At 36.4% G+C, this 26,777-nt stretch overlaps 1 protein-coding gene across 7 annotated transcripts in view; it reads left to right on the forward strand.

Annotated features, from left to right (window-relative positions):
* Positions 1–26,777, forward strand: part of Slc25a21 (solute carrier family 25 member 21) — a 487,747-nt gene that overhangs the window by 277,191 nt on the left and 183,779 nt on the right. For all 7 annotated transcript variants that reach the window (XM_048798671.1, XM_048798670.1, XM_048798673.1 and 4 more), the window contains one exon: positions 8,862–8,910. In XM_048798671.1, coding sequence (XP_048654628.1) covers positions 8,862–8,910 — 49 coding nt within the window. The remainder of the gene's footprint in view (positions 1–8,861; positions 8,911–26,777) is intronic.

Genomic DNA, 26,777 nt, shown 5'->3' on the forward strand with positions numbered 1-26,777 from the left:
GCTTAGTCCCTTGCTTTTGCTGAGGTTGGCTTTGAACTCTCCATCCTCCTGCCTGTGTCCCGAGCTGCTGGGATTACAGGCATGTATCATCACACCCAGCCATTCCTAGTCTTTTGAGGAATTTCTGTACTGTTTTCCAAAGTGATTATAATATTTACACTCCTACCATCTTTGGTGACCTATATTTTCTTGTATGATTGCTGTATTCATTTTTTTCAAATTTCATAACTGAAATTTTATTAGTTTAATAATTTTTAGACCATTTTTGCCTTTCAAATGATTTTTTTTAAAGTTCACTTATTTTTGAACCCTGCTTTAGTTTTTCTCCCTCCTTTTGGACATGCTCCATTTAACAACATTCCTAGAGGATAATGTTTATAATGCATGTTTATACCTTCAAAATATAGTTCCTTAAATTCTTAAGTCAATTAGATAGCAAACTGTGAGAGCAAGCAGTATGGAATGAGGAAACTATTGCATTCCTGCTAAATAATATGCTAATGACCATTGCTTAGTGTTAGTTTCTTTTAAAAAAAATACCATACTAGTAGTAAACTTATATAAAAATATTTGCCTCAAGTTTTTTAAGGGAGACTATGGCTTGCCCAAACACATAACTTTTAATAATATCTTTCATACCTACCAAATACATTATCTGTTTGGCAAATTCAGTGTGCATATTATTAATTTACTGTGCCACAATGGTAATAAGGTAATGTACCTTCCCTGTTATTAGGGAAAAGCATAATATATTTAATTTCCCTTTATGAGTCTCACATTGCTTATAATTCAGTAGGGCTACCACATTTTCTGGGCAGGCTATCAAATAGGATGTTGTAATGATTTGCTTGACTAGTAGAGTAGATGAAAAAATATCAGTTCTGTCTATAGCTGTTCTGTTTTTAAATTTGAAATTTGCACAGTATGAAACCATCTGTCTGTGATTCTCTTTAACAATAAAAATAATTATTTTATATTTTAAAGAGTAAAAATACCATGCAAAATCAGTTAATGATTTAAACAGTGTGAACATCAAGACCAAAAGAGAGATCTTAGGTTTGATTTTAAAATGCCAAAGAAGGGGCTATAGTGCAATGCAAAGATTTGGGGCCTGATAAAAAGAAAACATGGGTTTAACTTACAACTGACATGTTGGGGATGCTTGAATGCCTCAATGCTTCTCACTGCATTGAGATTTTCTCTGCTTTGTAAAATTTTACTTACCATTCATTCAAAGGATGGATATGAATTCAAAACCTATCAGCCCACTTATTTCCCACCTTAAACATTATTATGCATATGAAACAAATAAATGGAAAAATTATCCTTATTTATGAGTTGGAAGAATTAATTTTGATAAAATATCTATACATCCCAAGTGTCATTAGGATTCAAAGTGATCCCTATTAACTTCAATGTTATTTTTCACAGAAATAGAAAAATATCCTAAAATTTATATGGAACTACCAAAGAATAGCCACTTAACAAATAACCAAAGTAATCTGGAGTAAAAAGAAAAAAGCTAAAGTTATCATATACCTGATTTCAAAATCTATTACAAAGCTTTAGTAATCAAAACACCATGGTACTGGCATAAAATCAGACATATAGACCCAGTGGAACAGGATTGAGAGTCATGAAATAAATTCATGCCTTTAAAGTCAGTTGATTTTTGACAAAGATTTCAAGAACACACAATGGAGAAAGAATTGTCTCTTTGATAAATGATATTGGAACAACTGGGTATCCACAGGCAGAAGAATGAAATTGGACCCTTCATCTTACATCATACACAAAATCAAGACAAAATGAACTAAGGACTTGAATGTAAGACCTACAATTGTAAAATTACTAGCAAATGGAAGGAGAATGTCCCACATCATTGATCTAGATAAATATTTCTTGGATAATACTCCAAAAGCACTGACAAGAAAAAGAAAAATATGGAATTTCTTCAAACTAAAATGTTTCTAAAACCAGGGAAACAATACAATGAAAAGAGAACCTATACACTGGGAGAAATATTGTGAACTATAGATCTGATAAAGAACTCAAGCTGGGCATGGTGGTGCACACCTATAATCCAAGTGGCTCAGGAGGCTGAAGCAGGAGAAACCCAAGTTCGAAACGAGCCTCAACAATTTAGTGAGGCCCTAAAGCAACTTAGCTAGAACCTGTCTCTAAATAAAAAATTTTAAAAGGGGCTGGAGATATGTTCAGTGGTTAAGTGCCCCTGTGTTCAATTCGTGGTACAAACAAACAAAAAACTCAAATAAATTAATAGCAAGAAAACAAATATTGGATTTAAAAGTGGACAAAGTACCTAAACAGACATTTCTTAAAAGAAGATATGCAAATAGACAACAAACACATGAAAATATTCCCGGCATCACCAATCATCAGGGAAATTCAAATCAAAGCTACAAGGAGATGTCATCTCATCCCACATAGAATGGTAGAGAGTAGAATGGTGGTTGCCAGAAGCTGGAGAGGGAGTTGGATGGGGAATGGGAACATGTTGACCAAAGGTCCAAAGTTTTAGCTAGACAGAAGGAATAAACTTTAGTGATCTGTTACACAGTCTAGATCAAACATGCAAAAAATAACAAACATTTGAAAGGTTATGGAGAAAGGGAAATTCATATACTGTTGGTAGGACTATAAATTAATGTAGACTTTATGGATAACACAATAGAGGCTTCTCAAAAAACTAAAATTGGAATTGCCAAATAATAGAGCAATTACATATCTGGGGATATATCTAAAGGAATTAAAATCAATTTACCCAAGAAACATCCAACCCCCATATTTATTGAAGCACAATTTACAATAGATGTCATCAATCTGAATTCTAAGTGTCCATCATCAGGTGAATGGGTAAGGAAAATGTGAGATACACACACAAACACACACACACACAGAGGAATACTATTAGACCTTAAAAAATAAGAAACATGTCATTTGTGACTTCATGGATAAATCTGGAAGATATTATGCCAAGTGAAATAATATAGACACAGAAAGACAAGTAACGCATGACCTCACTTATATATGTTATCCCAAAAAAGTCAAAATCATGGAAGAAGAAATTAGAATGCTGATCACCAGAAACCAGGGAGGAGGTTGGATGGGGAAAGGGACATGTTGATCAATGCCGCAGTCCGGCTGCAGCAAACTAACCAGGGGGTGACGAACAACTTGTGTAGATTGATACAGCAGGAGTGGAAGCCCTTTATTGCAGGACAGGAGCAGTATTTATACATTCCACACAGCTTATCTAATTAGCATAAACTAGATACAGCAGTCAACCAATCAGGAATCTCCACACTTAATGGCTCGCTTTTGTTACTTCTCAAACCACTCCCTCTGGCGTTTTGCCAGGCACCATCCAGACTTGTTTACGAACTCTAACATTCCCCTGGCAAAATGCCAAGTGTTATTTTGACTGTTTACAGACTCTAACAGATCAAAAGTCCAAAGTTTCAGCCTGACAGGAAGAATAAGCTTTAGTAATCTATTACACATAATAGCAACTATAATTAGGCATTGCATATTTCAAAATTGCTTAAAGAATAGATTTTAAATATTTCCACCCAAAAGAATTGATAACTATGCAAGGTAATGAGTATGTTAATTGACTTGAGTTAATCATATTACAATGCAACCTTATATCAAAACATCACGTTGTACACCATAAATATACACAACTGTCTTATCAATTAAAAATAAGACAAAATTTCAAAAGCAAATACTATCAGATAGTTAAAAAAAGTATTATGAATTCTTTGGATTGAGTGAGTTCCCACTGTACACACTAACTTCTCATAACTTCATGTTGTACAAACTATTGAAAAGGAATACTATCATTTGTTGTTTTATTGTAATTCAGGATTTCCTCCAACATTTATTGAGAAACCACTAGGTATAGACATGTGTTGTGGACAAATTTTTATATGTTTCTACATATTGCCAACCATAGCATGGTATGGTAAATGCTAATCTTGATATAGATATAGTGTGATTGTAATGGAATTATAAGGTTAATATGATATAATTGGTGAAAGAATGGAACTGTTGAAAGAGGAGTGGTAAATTGATTCAGTAAAAATAAGGCAGAATAGATTTAGAATATTCTATTCTCAAAAATGCATCTCAGGACAGACCAGTGTATAATAAGATTGCATATAATTAAAATCAATCTTAAGACTTTAACTAAGGAATCTCTCAATATTCTTCTTTAATAATTTATATTCAACTTTGGGTCATCCAGTTTGCTTCCCATAAGCCTACATTCTTTGCTAAAATGGTCACTGAAGCCAGGCACAGTGGCACACACTGGTAATCCCAGCAACTTGGGAGTCTGTGGCAGGGGAGTCCCAAATTTGAGGCCAGCCTTGGCAGTTTAGTGAGACCCTATGTTAAAATACAAATAAAAAAGGTCTGGAGACACAGCTCAGTGTTAGTATGCCCCTGTGTTCAAACCCCAGTACTTCAAAAATAAATAAATGAGTCACGGAAGTCCACAGCAACACTTTTCCTGGGTGAAGGCAGATGTGGAGTGGAAAGGAAGGCACAGGAATGACAACAGATATCTAGATTTCTAGTCTTTAAAATTCAATTAGGGAGTTAGCAGGGGGTGCATATGTTCCATAGTCAATCAGCCCATCATTGCAGTAATGCACTTGCTATTATCAATTTTTTGAGACCTTCTCTGGGTAAAGAGATGGGTAAATAAAAAAAGAAAGAAAGAAATCCTCTGGTTTATGTTGTAAGCATTTTAAGTCTCCAGAATGAAAAAAAAAAGTACAACCCTGTCCTTTCTGGGTAGTGATGACTTTGATGTGGTTTTCTATTCCTAGCTCTAAAGAAAAAGGATATCGTTGAGTTATAAGATATCTACCAGTGGTTGCTGGCAAAGAAGGTGAAAACCTTAGAACTGCTTCCTTGTGAGATACTTATTTTTAAAATATATCACTTTACCTCACAGAAATCAGCCTTGTGACTTAGGACAAGAAATAATAAAATACAAAGAATTCCAAGACCACAGATTACATTTTTACTTAAAAATTGAAAAATATTTGTTTATATTTTTGTCATTTGTTTTATGTGATCTATAACATACTGTTTGAAGAAGGGTGACAAATTGGGATGAAAGGAAACGGTCACATAAGGCTTGAACTGATGCAGAACATAAATAACAACATTTTCAATTGTAAATAGCAACACTAAATCACTGCGATTGAAAGATGATTATATGTATGTTACTTTTTTCTGTTTGATATCTTCCCTTTATTTTTACCTTCCTCAGTGAGTATTTTACTCAGCTTTTTCACTGCTGTAACAAAAAGACCTGACAAGAATAATTTTAGCAGAGAAAAGTTTACTTGGCACTCACAGTTTCAGAGTTCTCGGTCCACAGATGGCCTACTCCATCGCTCTGAGCTGGAGGTGAGGCAGAACATCATGGGAGAAGAGTGGTGGAGGAAGGCTCAGGACATGGCACCAGAAAGCACAGAGTTCTCTCACCATGGACAAAATATAGACCCCAAAGTTGTGCATCAATGACCCACCCACTCCAGCCATACCCTACCTGCCTACAGTTAACACCCAGTTAATCCCTAAGAGGGGATTAATGCACTGATTAGGTTAAAACTCTCATAACCCAATTATTTCACCTCTAAATTTTCTTGCACTCTCTCACACATGAGATTTTAGGGAATACCTTATATCTAAATCATTACAGTGGTGTCACTTTTTTAAAAAACAAATTCTCACTCAGTTGCTAAGGCTGGCCTCGAACTTGTGATCCTCCTGCCTCAGTCTCCCAAATTGCTGGGATTACAGGCATGAGCCACTGCACTCAGTTCAATGAGTCACTTCTGTATAGACCTTTGAAATCCTTCAGCCTTTCCAGCAGCCCCGATGCTGTATCAGACTGTTCCCAGTACCTTGCACAATACCATGAAATCACACAGCTTGCAACAATCATTTGTCAAACTATAGTTTGCTGGTTGTCTTTCCACATTTACTTAATAGCTGAACATCTAGATGTGTGATAAACAACATTGCAATTCTGTATTCAAGTACTTCTTTTATGCTTTATTTAGTATCATTTTTATGATTACTTCTCTGCCCTTACCTGCTTATTTGTATAATGTTCGAACTAATGAAATAAGTGCAGAATAAGTAGCTACCAGTTCAGTTTATTTTGAGAATTATGATGGCATGCACAGAAACACAACTCAGCATTCATTTGTTTATTCATCAAATATTTTCTTGATCTTACCAAGTGCAATCATCATGCAAAGTGATAAGAATGCAAAGATGAACAAAGCAGGTGGAGTTTCTGCCCTCATGGAGCTTTCAGACAAGAACATAGATGGTTGCAGTGTCAGAATACAAGCTCAGGGTTCTGGTAGTGCACATTAAATGGCTCCTAATCAGACAGAATTAGGTCAATTGCATGTGGCAGAAATGCAAATAGCAGTAGTTTAAAGTAAACAGAAAATTTTCTCCAAAATGAATATCTGGAGGTAGACAGACTACAACTCCACAATGTCAAGGACTACTTCTGTCTTGTTACTATGCTAGTTGTGACCTCAATTCCCAAAGTCACCTTGTCCAAGATGGCTATTTCAACTCCATTTCCCCATTCCACAATAGGAAGGAGGGGAAAGAATGACAGGAACAATTTCTCTGCCATTGAAAGACTTCTAGATGTTGCTCAAGCCACTTTTACTTACATCCCATTAGCCAGAACTTAATCACATGGCAATGTCCAGCAGCAGGGAAAACTGGGAAATGCATTATTTATTTTGGGTAGCCAGAAAAAAAGAGGGGATGAATACGAGAGGATAACTAATCATCTCTGCCCCAGGATTTCTGGGAAAATGGTTGCCAAAATTGAGATTTGAAGGTGAGTAGAATTCTCAAAAGAAGTATGTGTGTGTGTGTGTGTGTGTGTGTGTGTATGTGTGTCCTTATAGGAGTAAAACATTCTAGAAAAAAAGAAAAGTCCCAAGAAATTGAATACTGAGAAGCTGTTCTTTTGCCAACTAATCATTGCATGACAGTGTTTGTACTTTTATTAGGAAAAGAGGTATAGCTCAGCTTTTATCAGAGGAAAGAGAGTGGAACTAATGTTCAGTGTAGGTTTGGGTTGAATGGGCCAGGACAGCCTCTCAGAAAAGATGGAAAGTGGGAGAAGCATTAAAAACAAACTAATGTTAATCCTTTCCCAGCAATATTGGCCCCCGTGAAGGCATGTACTTAAGCAGAAGGGAGCATTCATTCAGTAATATCCTAACTTACAAGTTCAGAGGCTAGCCCATGCCTTCCTGTGCCCATAGTAGTCACATTCCCAGCTTCATTGGAACCATACAGAATTGTTATGCTCACTAAAGTGCCACAAATCTGTAGAAACACCAAAAACATTTATGATATATTAAGTTTACAACATCAGTATACTTTTGGGTTTCCTTAAGTTTTATGTCCAGCTTTATAAAATTAGTCTTTCTCCTACTTTAAACAAATCAAGTAGCAAGTCTATTTTGCTTGTTATTGTGATAAAGCAGCAGTTGCCTCAAATGAAAATAGCAATGGAAGATTTTAACTTCCTGATATACAGTATGATTCTTTTTATGTTTTTCGAATTATTTTCATACTGTAGTTTGCTTAAGTTTTTATTGTGTTTTTTATCCATAAAATGAGTAGAAGGTTTATATAGTTTAGCCCATTAAAAAGTAAACTTCACTTGTAGATATTTTATTTTTAAAAATTTTTTAAATATACTTTTTAGTTGTAGTTCGATGCAATAACTTTATTTTATTTATTCATTTTTATGTGGTGCTGAGGATTGAACCCAGCAACTCGCACGTGCTAGGTGAGTGCACTATTGCTGAGCCACAACCCCAGCACGCTATTTTATCTCATAAGTGTCTATTATTCTGGTTTTATATTGAATGTAAAATTTTTAAAAAAAGGTCTATTAGAAAAGCACTGATCTAAATCTATAATTATTTAAGTTTCTTGTGCATTTTTCACAACCTTCCTCAAGTTACTATGAAGTTCTAGTGTTCCCCCCTCCCAGGAAAAGTGGTTTTATAGTTGATGATTGGCAATATAATTTTTATATTATGCATGAGTGAGAAGATTAAATCATTTTATTTTGTGTTTATCTGTGACTGATGAATTTAAATTTAAATACCAGCTTGGTGAGAGCAAATTTTCTAGGTCTCATTTGTCTTGAACTAGCAATTAATTAATGTGTCTTAAACTAAGCAATTAGGATAGATTGTTAAATGGAACTGGATATTTGAGTCATCTTCTTTCTTATGTTAGACTTTCAATTTGATGAAAAAGAGAAATTATTAAAATCTATTCCCTACACATTATTTAGGCTGTGACTTCATACTAGGTAATACGATTGCCAAGAAGTACATAGTATGATTCAGTTTCTTGAGGCCACTTCTAGGCCTATGGTAACAGTTCATCTGATTCCATTTTAATGTTTATTTCTATAAATAATAGATGTTCCCAGTCTTTATCAATTGATCTGGATTGAGATTGCAATAATACCTGCTTACATGATTGGAATACAGGCTGATTCCTGTTTCATTTTTCTCCATTAGCCCTACCAAGCTACAGAGCACTTTTAAGGAAATACTCAAAAATTCTACTCCCATTGAAATAAAATCATGTTAAGCTTTTGTCTTTTGTAACTAGTCTACTTCTATTGGTTGTCAGGTCCAAAGTTCCAAATTCTTTATTTGGATCTTCAACTTTGAGAAATTAATAGGGTCAAGGAATAAGAACCAGTGTTTACATAAATGTTTATTGGACTATCCTTTATCATCTTTCAGGTCTTGTAGAAATTTGCCTGATGCACCCCCTGGATGTGGTGAAAACCAGGTAAGTTTCTGCATGAACAAGTTTTATTGACTTTGGCTGATATCCAAATTAAAATCTGTCAGAGTTCTAAATGCTAGAACTTGTCCCAGGCTGGTAGCTTCTCCCTATAATGGCATTTGTATTTGCTTTTTAAAGAAAGTACTATTTGACAGATAAAATGTGAACAGTGAAAAGAATTTCTGGATAGAGGTCATCTGAAGGTATGTAATATTTTATTGCCTTCACTTGACAACCTTAAGTTATGATTTGTGGCTATATTGGTAAATGAGGAAAATTTATCAAAATGATGTAAAAATTCAACTTTATCCAGTGAATTATGATAGCATTTTCATTTGACATTTCATATAACATATTGCTATTTAATAGTAAGCATTTGGTGTGAGACTCCAAAATTTCAAGTAAGCTTCTTAAATGGTGCCTAAAGAATTTATTCCTATAACTCTTTTCCAATTCAAAATACCATGTTTATAGGGAAATGAATTTGCTCTTGAAGGGAGATAAAAATCAGGGCAATGTATTATATCTATCTACCAAGAGCAAAAACAAACAAACAAAAAACAAAACAAAAAATAACAAAATCTTATAAGGTTTAATATGATCCTAAAGCATTTTTTAAAAAGTTTATCCTGTGGTTGAATTATGGAACTCCCTATTGCCATTAGAAGTTGTTAGAGTTTAATGAAAGTCTCCATTTATTGGTTGAAGCCTAAGAGTGCTATCCAACAATGGTAGTTGATCAAATCATTACTGTCTCAGGAAATACTTAATAAGTCAGAGTAGTCACTGTATGGTCATGTTACTTTATCTACAGAATCTGGAGAATCTTAGACTGGTTTCTGGAAAAGTGTAATAATATTGATATTAATAATTTAATAATTTAAAGTGTAAATAATATTACATTTCTCATTGAAAAAGAGAAAATGAGAATTTGGCGTCTGACTTAGCTGCTGTAACAAAAAACATGGCTGGGTGACTTAAATAACTGATGAGTATTTCTCATAGTTTTGGAAGTTGGAGAGTCTAAAATCAAGGTCAGAGAAGCTCATTTCTTTGTGAGGGCCCTCTCCTTGGCTTGCAGACAGCCTCCTTCTCACTGTATCCTCACTTGGCCATGACAGAAAGCTCTGCTGTCTCTTCCTTTTCTTATAAAGTCACTATTTCCATGATGGATGTTTCGCCCTCATGACTTCTAAACCTAATCACTTCCCAAAAGTTCACTTCCAAATACCATCACACTGGGGATTTGAGTTTCAGCATACAGATTTTGTAAGGATACAAAATTCAGTTGGAAACAGCTTCAAGTCATTAAATCAAAACAGATAAAGAAGAAAAATCACAAATTTCATTCAAATTCAAGGACCCTGGATCATCTTTTGTTATAGGTTTCAGAAACTCATGCTTAGAATCTGTGTTCACTTTCTTTAAAAAACCATAATATTGTTTCTAGTCTTACTCAGGAATAAATTCTTACTCATTTAAGGGTGACTCCCTAAATTAGTTTTCAAATGGGTATACAGGAGATATAAGAATGATTTAAACAAGATGTGATATTGAAATTATGATCATTCACTCATTTCCCCCCAATTCTTCATTCATCCACTCAACAAATATGTTTTTGAGCACCTAGCATGTGGGTTCCAGACTAGCTATGCCTCAAAGAGCTCACAATTTGAGGAGCTCTTTGAGGCATGGGAACCTCATGACCATGAACTTTCAAAACTGTTTCATTTTGCTGGACTAGAATTGAATTGCTTACTTCTTGAAATAGATGTGCCAAATAACTGGAGGTTTATATATTCATTGTTATATAAATATTTTCATGAAAATGGCATTCATTAATTGGAATTAGTACATGCCCTTGCCTAACTTCAAGGGGAAAGAATAATACAGGTACCCTGAAGATGATAACTGGATACTAGATGGTACTTGACCTGCACAGCAATAAAAAGTATATTGAATAAAGACCCTAACCATAGAGAAAACTGAAAACCCAGAGTATTTGCAACTAACTATGCAATGGAAGATTGATGGAAAGATCAATGGGATTTACCAATTAGGCAATTGACATAATGGTGATAGTGATTGGACAGGAGCAGACTAAAGTATTGGAATCTCTTTACTCTTACATTCTACAGGAGATGACTACATTTTTAAATGGGGATAAATTCATGCCAAAGAATGCAATTGATCATTTGCAGAATGAAAAAAAAACAACCTTTGAGAAAAGATTTTGAAAATAAATTTTTAGAATCTATTGTTTTTCATTCAGCAAAGAAAAGGATTAGGCACAAAAAGAACCCAAAAAGTAAAGACTAGACTCCCAAGAAATAAACACATTCATATTGCTATATCCAACACATGAGATATTGTAGAATGAGCTATACCATACTTGGATTAATTCAGTGTACCACCGTTCAAGTAATAATATCCAAGGAGAGGGAAAACAGTTCTTAAAAAGTTATGAGGTTTGTTTGATCTGATGATCCCATGCCCTACTTTTTATTGTTGTTGCTGCTGTTGCTGTTGAGACCAGGTCTTGCTATGTTGCCCAGGCTGGGCTTATACTCTCAATACTCTCACCATAGTCTTTTGAGTAGCTAGAATTATAAGTGTGTGCCACCATGCCCCTCTTCCATGCCGCACTCTGACAATGCCTACAGCAACTTAGAATCCAGTGTTCTTGGAATACCATGCACTTAAAAAAACCTACTAAAATTACTAATGCTGTTATTTCTTACATTCTCATTTACAACTTATTTATTCATTTTTACTTTTATCACAATAGTAAACATTCATTGTATAAAATTCAAATATTAACCCTAAGCCTTGCGTTCAACAAGATAGACTAGGTTATGCTGCTATAGCATCAGTAACAAGCCACAAATCTCAATAGATTACAAGGATTTGTGGGGGGGGTCATTCCCACTTCAGTTTAATATGAGTAGGTATCTTAGTCCATTCAGGCTGCTACAACAAAACACCATTATGGGTGGCTAATAAACAACAGAAATTTATTTCTCACAATTATGGAGTCCAGAAAGTGAAAGATCAAGGCATTTGCCTTGATTTGGTGCTGGTTAGGGTCCATTTCCTGGCACATAGTCAGCCCCTTCTCACTATATAGTAGCATGGTGGACAGGGCAAAGTAGCATTCAGAATCTCTTTTATAAGAGTATTAATGCTGTTCAAAACCTAATCACCTCCCAAATGCTTCACCTCCTAAATCTACCTTGGGGTTTAGTATTTTCATATATGGACTTTAGGGACCGTAGCAATGGGAGACTATGCTCACTGAAGTCATTCAGGTTGACAGAAACTCTGTTTTCATACATGCTTTCACCATCCCTGTAGCATGAAGAATAGAGCTGATGGTCTCATACTGGCAAGTATAGATCTGACCAAAAGTGTCATTTTCTCTCAAACCTGTTGTTAAAAACTAGTGTCTTTGGCCAGTCAACCAGAAGAGTATGATCCTCTTCTCTGATCTGAAGGAGGGTATCTAGGTGTCAGTATGCCATAGGCATGCCTGTTCCAAGCCTTAGAAGCATAAATGTTATTTCCTTAAACCCATCAGTTTCCATTCCAGAAGTAAGAACCCTTGACTTTTAGCTGTTTCATTAGAATTCATTTCCATATTTCTAACTATTATGTTTATACTGATTGTATTGAATTGAATAATGCTCTCTGCCCCAAATCATGTCCTTCTCAGAACCTCAAAAAGTGACTTTATTTGGTGTAGATGATATTCATTGAGATTCAATTATACTAAAATAGGTGGGCCCTAAATCCAGTATGACTTGTATCCTTATAAGAAGAGACCGAAACAGATGTGGAGGAAAGACAGCTACATGACACTAAAAGTAGGAATTGGAATTATGCAGCTAAAAGCCAATGTACACCAAGGATTCTGGCAACCACCAGAAGCTAGAAGAGAAGAATGGAATAGATTAGGAAACTAATATAGCACTAATATGAATAAAATGTGTAGTTATTCATGGCATTTATAATTATACCTAGCCCCTATTTCCCTTCCCTTCATCTGTCCATTTTTTTTATCAGTAATGAACTGTTTAATTATTTTGACTATGCAAACATTGCCCACTGCGGTACCAAGTGACACTTAATGCTTTATTTTCCTGGAGTTCATTATTGCCTCATTTTCATTCTTTTATTTTCGTAAGACTATTGCTAGTTGCTATTTTTTTCACAAATGCTTCTACAGTTTCCTTTTCACTACTGTTTTCCATACTGTCAAACTAATAGCAAATGACATGGTAGGGCTTGTTGAAGGTGGTTGTTTTTTTGGTTTTTTTTTCCCACAATGATCTGGTTAGTTTGTTAGAAACTTCCTCTTCCATTTCCAATGTCAATAGTTGGGGACACTTTTTTTTTTTTTTCCCAGTGAGGAATCTTTTACTCCAAGTCATGTGTGGCAGAGAATAAAAAAAAAAAATCCACATCATTACAATGTATTTTAGTCAGCTTTTTCTCTGCTGTGACTAAAAGGACCCAATCAAAACAACTGTAGAGGAGGCAAAGTTTATTTGGGGCTCATGATTTCAGAGTTCTCAATCCATAGACAGCAGACTCCATTCCTCAGGGCTCAAGGTGAGGCTGGATGTTATGGCAGAAGAGTGTGACAAAGGGAAGCAGCTCACATAGTAATAAGAAGCAGAAAGAAAGACTTCACTCACCAAATATAAAATATATACTCAAAGCTACACCCCAATACCCTACCGGCCTTCAGTTACCACTCAATTAATCCCATCAGGTGATTAATTCACTGATTGGGTTAAGCCTCTCTTAACCCAATCATGTCTTCTCTGAACCTTCTTGCATTGTCTCAGATGTGAGCTTTTGGGGGAAACCTCACATCCAAACTATAACACTATGTTTCTAGCAAGGAGCCACTCTCCTGTCTTTTGCTATCCCTAGTCTGAGGTTGTGCTGATTCAGCCTCCACAGAATAAGCTTCAGGTTCCTACCTGGGAGGTGGATAAGGACAACATGTGTGGACTCTAAAGCAATCCTTCTCTTTTCAGTCACATATTCCTACCTTCCAAAGTATCCAGTGTCCCCAAGGCCTGAAGCTTCCCAGGGTTTTTCCTGGTATCCTCTTCCTCAAGTACTTAGGGTGTAGCAGCCTTTCCCCTGCTACAGCTCTCTCTCATCCATTCCTCCAGCCATTTGCATATTACAAAAATATATGTTGCACCCATCCATGGGTACTTCCTGCTCATCGTCTTTGTGTTTATTAGTTTATGCTTATTTATGATTGTTGTTCTTTTACTAGCTATATTAGTCAAGACCCAACCAAGAAAATATACCCTAAGTATTTGAAACAATGGTAATTTAATGCAAGGAATTAATTATACAGAAGATAGAACTGACAAGGAGCAAACAGAAGTAATGAGGCAACCCAGTGATTAGCAATAGCTCTACTACCCCATATTGATTGGACAAAGCAAGAAGGTAAGTTTTGGTAACCCTGGTAGAGCTATAATTGTGGTGGGTCTACCTGTTATAGCGGGAGCTTCAAAAGAGACCCATCTACTGCTAGATCTTCTGCCTAGAGCAGACAAGTAAAGTGATAAATACTCTAATTTCTCCCTTCTTATCCTCTTCAGTCTCCCACTAACAGTGCTCTTGCTTGCTGAACCTATGTAAGCTTGGAAGGCCCAGCATGGCAAGGGTTAGTCCCTCCACATTTGAGCAGAACCAAATAAAGGAAGAATGAGAAATGGATCTACAAACAAACAGTGGTGGGAGTGAGATGCTGTCATGTTAGTGAACTTTGAAGAAAGGTTTGAGATAAGCATGCATTTCCAATCTATCAGGTTGAACAGAAGCACACGTTGCATTTTAAAAGATGATTTGAAATTATAAATGGTAAATTTTTATGAAAAGATTTTAGACACTGTGTCACTTGACTATATAGAAAACAGCTTATTCTGTTCCATGTAGGGATAGTTCCAGGAATAGGCCTAATGTGAACAGAGGCTTGCCACATGACAACTAGCTTATTCTAAGTACTCCTACCTAATTTTAGAAAAGGATATTTGGCTAAGATGCTGTACACATGAAAGTTGTGTAGAATCAAATTTCCTTTGAGATTCTTCCTATAGAGTACATACACACTTTTTATAGTTCTCTTTCTGCACAAGCAGAATTTTGTATACAGTTGTGAGTAGACCCTCCCCCAAATTATACAAATTATAAAAGATTCTATTTACTTGGGAAACTAGGAAGACTGAAGGGTATGTTCTGGCTTCATGTTCTTTAGGGGTTCAAATAAGATAATCAGTAATATTTATCTCATATTCTTTCTTTTTCCTCTCTTCCCCTCCAGATGTCATTCTCTTGTATAGTCATTATTTGGCACCAGATTGTGCCAGAATCATGCTTAAATGGTCCTTGGTGTTTGTATAGTGGTTAATAACTGTAGTTCTAAAGTGAGACTGCCTAGGTTCAAATCCTTACTTCTTTACTCATTACCCCTGTGACCTCATTAAGGTATTTAACTTCCCTTAGTCCCAGTTTCCTCACCTCCAAGGGGGAGCAAAAATGGAATCTACATTGTGAGAGATAAATGGCCATATAAATACACAGTCACACACACACTCATGTGAAAGCATGGTGTTTAATCCTGGCTCAGCAAAATATAGAATACAAGAAGATGGAGTTTTTAAGGAAGTCAGTGAAACATAAGGGAATATACAAATTGTGGTTGAGGGGAAATATTTATTATATAGTCATGCAGTTTCAGGTTTTCAAGCCGGAAGACTTGTGTTATATGAGCACTACATTTAAATCCTTCCTCAGAAGGTGTTTGCAAGCAGAGAGTCCTTCTGGGTCTGAGGGCAGGAGAACACTGGTTTAGTGTATGTGTTCCTGTTGACATCACTCCACACATCATTTTAAGCCTGTGTGCTGACATTATTAGGTATCCCCTGTGGCTAGAACAGTGCCTGGACTCCAGCAGGTGCCCAGTGGATGTTATTGAGTAAATGAATAAATTACTATTCTTTTAAAAAATCAGAAATAACCCTGCTACTTCTGTGACCAAACTGGAATGTCCAGAAAGTGAATAATAGACAGATGTTTTGTCTTCTTTAAGAAATGGAAGATTTCATGGAAGAAGTGGGAATTAAAAATCTGTTGAAATAAAAAAAAATAGAATAAAAAGGAAGACATTATTTGACATAATGGTAGGCAAACATGTCAGGCCTGTGTCAGAGACTCAGAGACAGAATAAGGCAAGAACTCTTCAGTTAGGTATGTTCAAATGAGAGGTAGGTATACTGAGCCAAGAGAGGGGATCAGGAGTACTGAGAAAACACAAGTAATAGTCTCTGAGATGGAAAGCAGAATGCTAGTCTTCACCTAGCAAAGCACTTTTTTCTAGAAATAAAATGCATAACACAGGCATAATTTTTATTTTTATTTTTTATGTTTTTATTAGTGCATTATAATTTTAAGTTTTCTAAAAGACATATTTAAAGAAACATAAAATTAATTTTAATAACATTTTTATCGTTTTTTCTTTTTTATTTGTTCTTTTTATATAGATAAGACAGTTGAGTATATTTTGATATATTATCCATACATGGAGTATAACTTATTCTAATTAGGATCCCATTCTTGTGGTTGTATGTGAGTTACCTCGGTCATGTATTCATATACAAGGATAGGAAAGTTAAATCCAATTAATTCTACTGTTTTTCTTATTCTCCTCCCTGCTACCTTCCTTCATTCCCCTTTGTCTAATCCAAAGGACTTCTGTTCTTCCCCTCGCCACCCTACCTTGTTGTGGGTTAGCATCCACATATCAGAAAGAACACTTGGGCTTTGGTTTTCGGGCCTAGCTTATTTCACATAGCAAGATATTTTCCAGTTCTATCTATTTATTGTCAAATGCCATAAATTCTTTTATTTATGGCTGAGTAATATTGTGTATATATACCACACTTTCTTTAACCATTCATCTATTGAAGGGCACCTAGTTTGGTCCCATAGCTTGGCTATTGTGACTGGAGATGCTATAGACATTGATGTGGCTGTGTCACTGTAGTATGCTGATTTTAAGTTCTTAAGTATAATACCAAGGAGTGGGATAACTGGGTCAAATGATGGCTCCATTCCAAGTTTTCTGAGAAATCTCCATACTGCTTTCCAGAGTGGTTGTACCTATTTGTAGTTCCACAAACAATATATGAATATACCTTTTCCCACATATCCCGTCCCAACAATTACTGTTATTTGTATTCTTGATAATTGCCATTCTGACTGGAGTGAGATGGAATCTCAGTACAGTTTTAATTTTGCATTTCTCTAATTGCTAGAGGTGTTGAACATTTTTTTTTCATATATTTGTTCACCATTTGTATTTATTCTTCTGTGAAGTGTCTGTTCAGTTCCTTTGCCCGCTTATTGATTTGATTATTTTTGTTGTTGTTGTTGTTATTATTGTTGTTGTTTTAAGTTTTTGAGTTCTTTGTATATCCTATATATGAACGCCCTATCTGAGGTGCAGGTGGTAAAGATTTTCTCCCATTCTGTAGGCTCTCTGTTCAATCTTATATCCAAAATGGTGTCATAATAACATGTTCATCAATATAAAGTTAATACTGAAACATTTTCCATTTTTTTCATTCTAGGTCTTTGAAATCCAGTGCCTATTTTACACACAGATCACATCTCAACATTGACTAGTCAGCCACATTTCAAATACTCAAAAGCTACATGGGATAGTGGTTCCTGGATTTGACAACATAGGCCTAGAACACAATGGAAGTAGGAAGGTCTTTTAGGGAAAGAAGAACAATATTCCATGGTTTCTTTGAAGGAACAATTCTGTCTTAGAGTGGATTGACAGATGCAAATAAGCAGGGTCCAAGGCGGGGTGCCGGTGGGGTGGCGGATATTTTACTACATATGCATTTGAAGGTTCTTAGCTCAGTGTGGAAAAAGTGGCATTAAATGCCACAAGGATTTGTGGAGTCAGTCTGAGGGGCTGTAACTTACATGTCTTTCATATTTTGATTCCCAAGAAGGGAAAGGGGCCATTGTGCTTGAGGAAGAGAGAATTAGTTAAGTGTTCATTCTGTTTCACCCCAAGTCATTTTTTATCACTTTTGTTTCATTTTTTAATAGAGCATAAATCAAGTGTAAACTAAAATTAATTTGATCCTGTAAAGGCTTGTCAAAGAACTGCACATTTTCTAGTGGGTGCTGGGGAAGGTGAGAAGGGAAGAGGCAATTTCATATCTCCTTGTAGACATATAGTTGCAGGCTGCTGAGGAATGGACAGTCGAATACACACCTTGGCTTTTATCCTTTTTCCCATTAGGACTTAAGTTTCACTGAAAAGTCTTCTCATACTTCTCCCAAAACATATTAATCACAGTGCAAATTCTAAAAACTCACATAGTTGAAAATTTGGCATCTGCATGTTGTTATATATGTGCTTATGGGGCTTTTACTCAAGCTGTTGAGATTGATTTACACACTATATTGGTGGCTCCCAAACCTCAGACCTACTGAATCAGGAACTCTAGGGGTGTGGCCTACCAATATTTATGTTCAACAACCTCCCAGGCGGTTCTTATGCAGTAATCCCAGACTTGTCACTGGATCGGCCTTTGGGAACCATTGCTAAATACTCTATGGGAAGTTTTGTAAAAAGTCATGTAAATAATTCCTTCCTTTTTCTTCTTCTTCTTCTTAATATTAAACATCTCATTAACCTGTGGTTCTCATTCATTTCATTTATGAAAATTTCTTTGTTAGCAATGAGTGGAAGTAGAAGGGCAAAAGCTTGCTTTCCAGAACTCATTTTGTGATTTGTGAGAGCGATATAGGAATATATTATCTAAAGCCAGGAACAACACATTTTGTCCTACTGAGTGGGGTCATACGGTCAAAAATCAGTACCAGGGGAAGGGAGAGGAGCTAGCATTGGTTGTTCCAGAGAGAAGGTAAATGGCTCTGATGGATAAAAATGATTTAGAGACATAAGCCCAACACAAACTTTATTAAAAAGAGAAATTTGAGGATGGACTATAGTGAGAGGCTGCTTCATTGGGAGCCCAGAAGAGTGGGGAGCCAAAGCCTGGGAAGCAATTCACAGCCCCCTTTTACCAAGGAGAAGGGAAAACAGCAGTTAAGTGTAAATGAACACTTAATTTAGAGGTAGGCGAGAGAATGTTGAACAACCATTGGGGCCAACAGAACAGTGGGGTGGAAACAAAGAAAGAAGAATGTTTTCTCCAATCGATTTTTTTTTTTCTTTGAAAAAGGAAAGAATCCCTTTAAAATGAGGAAAGAACATGGGAAAAGGTGAGGATAGGTTATCCAGTGAAAGCAGTAGAGCCTATAGAATTGAAAAGAGTAATAAAAGAGCAGCTGGGTTATTTTCATGTGTTAGTGATTTACCAGTGGTGTAAAATATTAAGATCACATTCAGGGTTAGATCATGGTTACGGCTAATTTCTCATCATAGATAAAAATGCAGGATGAGACCACTGTCATGGCTTATTTCTAACCATGGACAGAATGTGTCTTAAGTAAAGCAAATAAGGAATAGAACCACATTTGTATAAACTATATTTTTTTATTGGGACTTTGTCACATAGCTAAATCCATCCATGGCAACATATAATGGTAGGAAATGGTTACAGTATCTTCACATACATATTTATTGTTTCTTGTTACTTATACATGACAGTAGATTCCTTTATATAACTATACAAGCATGGGATATATCTTATTCTAATTAGAACCCCAGAGTTGTGGATGTATATGGTGGTAAGATTCACTGTGGTGTATTCATATATGTACATAGGAAAGTAATGTCAGATTCATTTCACTGTCTTTCCTTTTCCTATCCTGTTCCCTGCCCTTCATTCCCCTTTGGTTAATCCAATGAATTTCTATTTTTGACAGTGTTCTTCCTCTGTTTGGAATAGTGAGTTGTATCCCAACTCTGGAAAACTCAGAAGCATTAACAGAAGGTAGTCTTGACCTTCTGCCTCCTTTACATTTTGGTGATCCTCCCACTAAACATAAACCCAAGCCCTGGGCTGGGTTGGGTACAATAACAGCCTTATCCATAGGAAGTACTCCCTGCTTGTCAGCTTTTGTTGCTACTGAGAAGTATAATCATTTCTTCACCAGGCCAGTAATGACAAAAGAGAAGTACACACCAAAGAATTTGAGGTATTGGAGAGAAAAAAAGATCTTATCCAAAAGAATCTTGCTAACATGGACTCAAATTATTTTTGAGTTTTTATCAATAAGGAGAAAAATCAAGTTAGTTCTCTACACATAAAATTACAAAGGTATGTTAAATCAACTGTAACTCAGTTTATAATCTTGAAAAGCTCCTGAATTTACTTTTGTAAATAGAATTCTTCTTAAAATCACTTCATAGGGGAGTATGCTATTTTTATGACTTTTAATGTGGAACCTTTGTAAAGTATTTAATTACTCCTTGATTTGTGTGTCTAAATTTTTAGAAATAAAGATTAAGTGTCTGTTTATAGCACAGTAACTATTATGCCTCAACTAATTAAACATCCTTAGAAAATTCTCCCTTACTTAACAATCAAAGGTGTGTATTGTTTTAATATTTCTTGCCTCTTTTTACCACTGGATCACAAAGGCTTCTCCTTCTGTGATGATCCCAGCCAGCAGGTGGGAAGGAAAAGTGATGATGTCTTCATGCCTGTCAATAGGGTTCTTTTCAATAGACATCTTTTTTTTTTTTAAGCTGAAAGGTAAATAATTCTTAAATGCCTCTCTTATCTTTGCCATGGGAAAGTGACTTACTTCTAAATCAACATCAACATGAAGACCATTTCCTTTGCTCCTCCCCCCAGCATTCATCCAAGGTTTTGCCCCAGCTGCTTTTAAATTTTCAGCAATTTTATTGATTACTGTTTTAGTTAGCTTTTCCACTGCTGTCACTAAAAGACCTGATAAGAACAATTTTAGAGGAGGAAAAGTTTATTTCGGGGCTCACAGTTTCAGAGATCTCAGTTCATAGTAAGCCAGCTCTATTTCATGGGGCTCAAGGTGAGGCAGAACATCATTGCGGAAGAGTGTCGGGGAGGTAAACTGCTCACACAATGATCAGAATGCAGAGAGAGAGACTTCTACTCCCCATAGACCAAATATGTATCCTAAAGCCATGCTCCCAGGGACCCACCTCCTTCAGCCACACCCTACTAACCTTCAATTAATCCAATCAGGGGATTAATTCACTGGTTGGGTTAAGACTCTCATAACACAATCATTTCTCCTCTAAACCTTCTTGCATTGTCTTACACATGAGCTTTTGGGGAAAAACTAACTTCCAAATCACAACACTTACTTATTTAGCCAATGTACGTCACAGGTTTCCATATGTGAGATATTTTGATATTTTTAAGTCATAGTTTCAATTCTAATTTGGGGTTATTATAATTTAATATAAATGAACAAACTGTTTTGGTATTATTTTGAATTAAAAACAATTGATTTTTTTTCTCAGTGTTTGTTATGCAATCACAAACTTTTCTCAGATAATTTTTCTTTCCCCCCATGCTGGGGATCAAACCCAGGGACTTGTACATAACAGGCAGGCACTCTACCTCTAGGCTACACCCCTCAACCCTTTAGGTAGTCTATTTTAAGGGCAGGTGTTTGGAAAGAGAATTTGGAGCTAATTCATTGTCAATTCAAGGGCTAGCTGAGATAAGTTCTAGCTCTAAATTTAAGAAGGAAAACAAAGAGCAGGGGATGCAGCTCAGTGGTAGAGTGTATGCTTAGCATGTACAAGACCTTTGGTTCAATCAGCAGCTCAAAAAACTAAAACAAATGTTCACAAAGATCGTTTACTTTTCTGTTTTCTATTATTGTTATATTATTTTAAATGACTTCTAGTTAAACTCTAAACAATCTCCCACCAGTAAAACAAAATTACCAGGAGTGCTTATGCCTCAGTAGCCTCCATAAAGAGCAGGTTCCTATCCCAAAAGACCTGAAATATTTCCATGAAAATATTTTCATGTGCCATGGAAATAACACTCAGTTACTTACCTGGGATTTTCCTGTGGCATGAGAGAAGCTGGCAGTGTTGAGAAAACAAGCTGCTGTAGATGAGAAAACTCTAGCTGTCTGCAAAACCTGACCTCAGGCCACACCCATGGGAAAGCTGCTCTTGAACATATAGTGGGAATTAGGACTAATAAAGTCTAAAATTGTTGGGATGCTAGAACAGCTGAAGACTATGGTTATTGTGGATAGTCTAGGGTTTACCCCTTTTTGTGAAGCCAGAATGAAAATCATAAATTTCTTTCAACAAACAAATTTAAGGCTGATAATATAACTGTGTACCTTGACCAAAAATTCATAATAATGTTTGGCATTCCTGGAAAATGGATTAATCCTCAGAATATTCTTGTTGAGATGGCTAAAATAGCCTATATTGCTTCTGCTTTGCTATCAGGACACAGCTGAGATTTCATTTTGAAATAATGAAGAAGTTTGCAAGATGATAAATAGAACAAAATGCAGTTTATATACTCTGGGCCAAGTTCATACAGGATAAAATTTTCCCATTTGGGGGTTACTGAATATTTTCTCCAGTGCAACTTTGTGAGTACCGAATATGTTGCATGCTTCCTGATTAGAGCAAAAACCATGTGAATAAAACTGAATATCATCAATTTTTGGTAATCAAAATCTATCTGGGATATGCATTTCACTTTTTTATGAAAAATACAACCTACTATAGTCAACTTGTCATTACCAGATCTGACTTATTACTGCTAAATACTCCAAAAAAACAGCCTTAGAATTTAAGTGATTTCTGTATTTGTGTCCTATTATATTATGAAAAGTAAAAAAAAAAAAAATTCATAGAATTTTCTTTCTTTTAGATAATATCCTAAAGTTGTTAGAGTTTTAGCCCATTTTCACTCAAGAAGGACAAGTTAGCAAACAAACCCTTTGTGGATAGTCAGTGTTCAGGGAAGAGTGTGATTAATTTGCATCAACTCAGGAGAGGCCACAGGTCACTGGGAAGGTATATAATGAACACAGGAGATCAGCATTCTAGGTCAATGCTGTGGCCTCCAGCTCTGTGAGTCAAGGGAACTGCTCTGGGTCTTGACTCCACCTGGAAATTGAGGGTATTCCCCAAAATCAGCATGGAGGTTTCTTCCAATTGGATGTGCTGTTTCCAAACCTGTTTTCAATGTTTAAAGTAACTTTAGAAGATATTCAGAGTGGGATTTCTTCACTCCATACACTGAGCCTCTCCTGTTTGGGGAACTACACTTTAGCACCCTTTCTCTTCCTGGAATGACTGGCTCCTTCTCAACTTTCATACCCCAGCTTCACCATCATCTCCTCAGACAGCCTTCTCTGGCGACCTCTTCTCCAGTGGCCTCCTGTCTGCCTCTCTTTCTAGTTTCCTCATTTGTCTTTGCTCTAGTCTTCCAATCTCATCATGTTTATGTATTTGGGTATATGTTAACTGCTGATCCACCTCTGAGGGGATGCAGGCTTTCTAAAGGCAAGGGGCCTTCCTTCTTTCTTAGTAATGTATGTGTTGGGCACAAAAATAGGTGCTCAAATATGTATTTGGTGGGCTGGGGTTGTGGCTCAGAGGTAGGAGCACTCGCCCAGCATGCGTGAGGCACTGGGTTTGATCCTCAGCACCACATAAAAATAAAATAAAGATATTGTGTCCACCTAAAACAAAAAAAATAAATATTAAAAAATGTATTGGTGAATGAACAATTAGTGACTATAGTAATATACACATAATATATATTTTAAAATTATATATTTGGAAAAATAAAACACAAAAAAAGCATATTTTTGCTCTAACCAAGAGCCAGGCTTCATACCTGGCCAAATTATAGTTTTTAGATATTTCTTTGGATATGTAATCTAGGTATTTCATATAATTTAAGTTGTGTTTTCTTCAGATTTAGACACCCTTGGACCTATGATAGTTGAGCTTCTCTCAGTCCTGTCCATTCTCCTCTGCTGAGGGTCAAGCCTGTTTCCTCTGGTCCAGTGTATGAGTGACTTCCCACCCTTAGACTAGGAAGAGACCACCCACTCTCGTGGGAGATACTTGGCTTAGTGGGTATGATGCTGTGATAGTGGGTGTCATAAAGCCAGCCTGGATGCTACTGAAGGAAGTGTTTTTAGAGTGCATGATGTGTTATTTTTTACTTGTACAATTCATGAAGTTAGTTATTTGTTAATTTTTTAATAAATAATGCCAGGTGGAGTAGGTCCTCTGTTACATTCCATACTGATAGGCTTAGTTCAGTGTGGCCTCTTGCTGAGTTAAAATATGGAGAATCTCTTTATATCAGAATGTGCTGGATATCTAAAGTTTGTTCTTAAAAAAAAAGTGGATTAGTAGAGTAGGTGTGTCAAGCAGGACTCATTTTGAAACAAAAATAATGGATGACTTCCAAAAGTTACACTTTCTAGTCTCTTCGGGAATCTGAGAAAGAGAGAAAGAAGGAGAGATTTATTAAGAGAATGTTAACACTATCTCCACAGAGAATAATTTTGGGATGTTTTCTGATGTTTGATCCCAAAGAATCTGAAATTAGCTTTTCTATTTTCTTAATACATAAGAAAGCTTAGGTAGATTATTTTATTTCCCTTTAGTACAGAAACAGGGAAACTGAGATTAAATAGAAAAAGAAAAGAAAGAGGGAAAGAAAGGAAGAAAGAAAGAGGGAGAAAAAAGGGGAAAGAAAGAATGAGGGGAAGAAAAGAAAGAAAAAGGAGGGAGGGAGAGAAAGCAAGCTCAAATTTATCCTCAGGTTGAAGAATTGGAAAAGAGCTGTTCTTTTATATTTTGATTTCCCAGAGTGTGAGGAAACTGTCCTTGTCCAGATACTTGCCAAATTCTGAGAGAACATTTAAGATTGTTTTTTGGGTAGCACAGGGAGATAGTCAGAGTTTTGTATGCGGGTGTTCCAGGTTTCAAACTGCAGCAGGGGAATGGGAGAAGAGAGAGAAGCGTTCCCAAATCAAACATAACTCTCAGGAAATGAGCCAGAACACCTGTGAGAGGCCAGGGGTCAGAAAATGCAAACTCAGGGTTCAATATTTTTATCTCATCACACAAAAGAAAATGGTCACAGATCGGGGGAAGAAGAAAATCTGGAATCTTGCAGAGTAGTTAGGAATTAAAGACTTGATAATTCTCAAACTTCTTTCTCTCATGACTCATGATGTTTCAAAAATAATTTTCAGAATTGACATTGAAAGTTTGCTGGTGGTCTCCATTGCTTAAGCATCAGATTGAGGGGTTATCTCCTTCTCCTAATTCCCAGAAGTTTGCTATGGAAAACTTCTGAGCCAGATTCTCTGGCCATTAGTGACAAAGCACTGGAGTGTGGGGACAGGGTGGTCCAGCAATTAGAGATGAGGGGACACCACAGCCCTGATCACAAGAAATGCATTTCTAGGAAGAAAATAGAGGATTTGCAAAAGTTACTTCATCGGACCTCCTAGAGAAGTGAAGAGTTTTTTTTCCTTCTCATTTCCAGCTCTAAATTCTCTGAAATCTGCTTGATTTCTGCCAGGTGTCAAATTATAACTCTCCTTGTCAACCACAAATGACTAATGATTAGCCTAATGACTATGCAAAGTTTGAAACTCACATTCACATTTTAACTTTCTGGCTACATTGTGTTTTCATAAATTGTGAGAAAAAAATATAACCTCCTCCCCCCCCAAAGCCAATAAAAACAAAGTTTTAGAGTCTTAATTGTAATGTTCACTTGCAGTTGCTGACCCTGTAGATGCTTGAGGAGAAACAAAATGGGGCTGCAGCAGACCCATCCTCAGGCCTTTGGCTGGCCAGCCCAGCAAATGAGGCCAGTGCCCCTCTCCTGGGGAGAGTTAAGTGATGTCAGCACCACTGGGCAGAGCAATATTTGACCCTTAAACTGCTTTATATACAATCAGCTGTTTTCCTCTCTCCACCATTCCCTGAAGGAATCAGGAGGGTTAAAATCTCTGATACTCCTTTGCATCCCCCTAAATAAAAAGTAAACTGAAAACTTTAATTGAATGAGAACCACTTTGCTCACTGGTCATTTACTGACAGGTGGTAATTCTCAAAAAAGCCTCTGCATTCTTTTCTTTTCTTTTCATTTTGTGGAAAAGGAGCAAGGTCTCAGCAAGTTTCCTCTGTATTTACGCCTGCCCCCAATGTGTGCCTTGAGAGCTCATAAAAACAAATCTGCCTCTCAGCCCGGGCAGTCAGTAATGGGACCTGGAGCCTCTTTCCACAAGGTCACCTGTTTAAATAGAGACTCCCTGCAGTGATGCCTGAAAGGTGTTTCCATCCCAGAGCTGTACACTTGCTCCCTCCCTTTTAGTCTTTTAAGAAGTGAGCTTCCAGTTGCTCCTGTCCTCCAGCAAGGCTTTCCAGGGCAGAGCTTCCTTGCAGTTGATGATGATAAGTGCTGAGACCCAAACCAGGCAGACCCAGAAGCCAGCCTAAGCTAGAGCATGTTTAAGACTTTATAAAGAATTTCCTTTAAAATTGAAGCAGAATTGTATTCCATGTGGCTACTGGAATGTGTTATAGAGTCATCTAAGTGGTAACTGTGGAAATGTGAGGGCTGTAAAAATCATTGTATAAAGAAATGCCAAGAGTTGTTCACAAGATTTAAATGTCCTTTTGCACCAGCAGCAAGCCTCCTTGGACAGCACAGCAACAAACTTCCCCAAATTACATGAAAAGAAGGCAAGTCAAATATCCGTGGCAATCATTACCCTGGTATTTCCGTCTGACTTCACATTTTCTGCATGGGATGTATTTCCATTTTCCATAG

This window comes from Marmota marmota, unplaced genomic scaffold, assembly GCF_001458135.2.
Source record: "Marmota marmota marmota unplaced genomic scaffold, marMar, whole genome shotgun sequence".
NCBI lineage: Eukaryota > Metazoa > Chordata > Mammalia > Rodentia > Sciuridae > Marmota > Marmota marmota.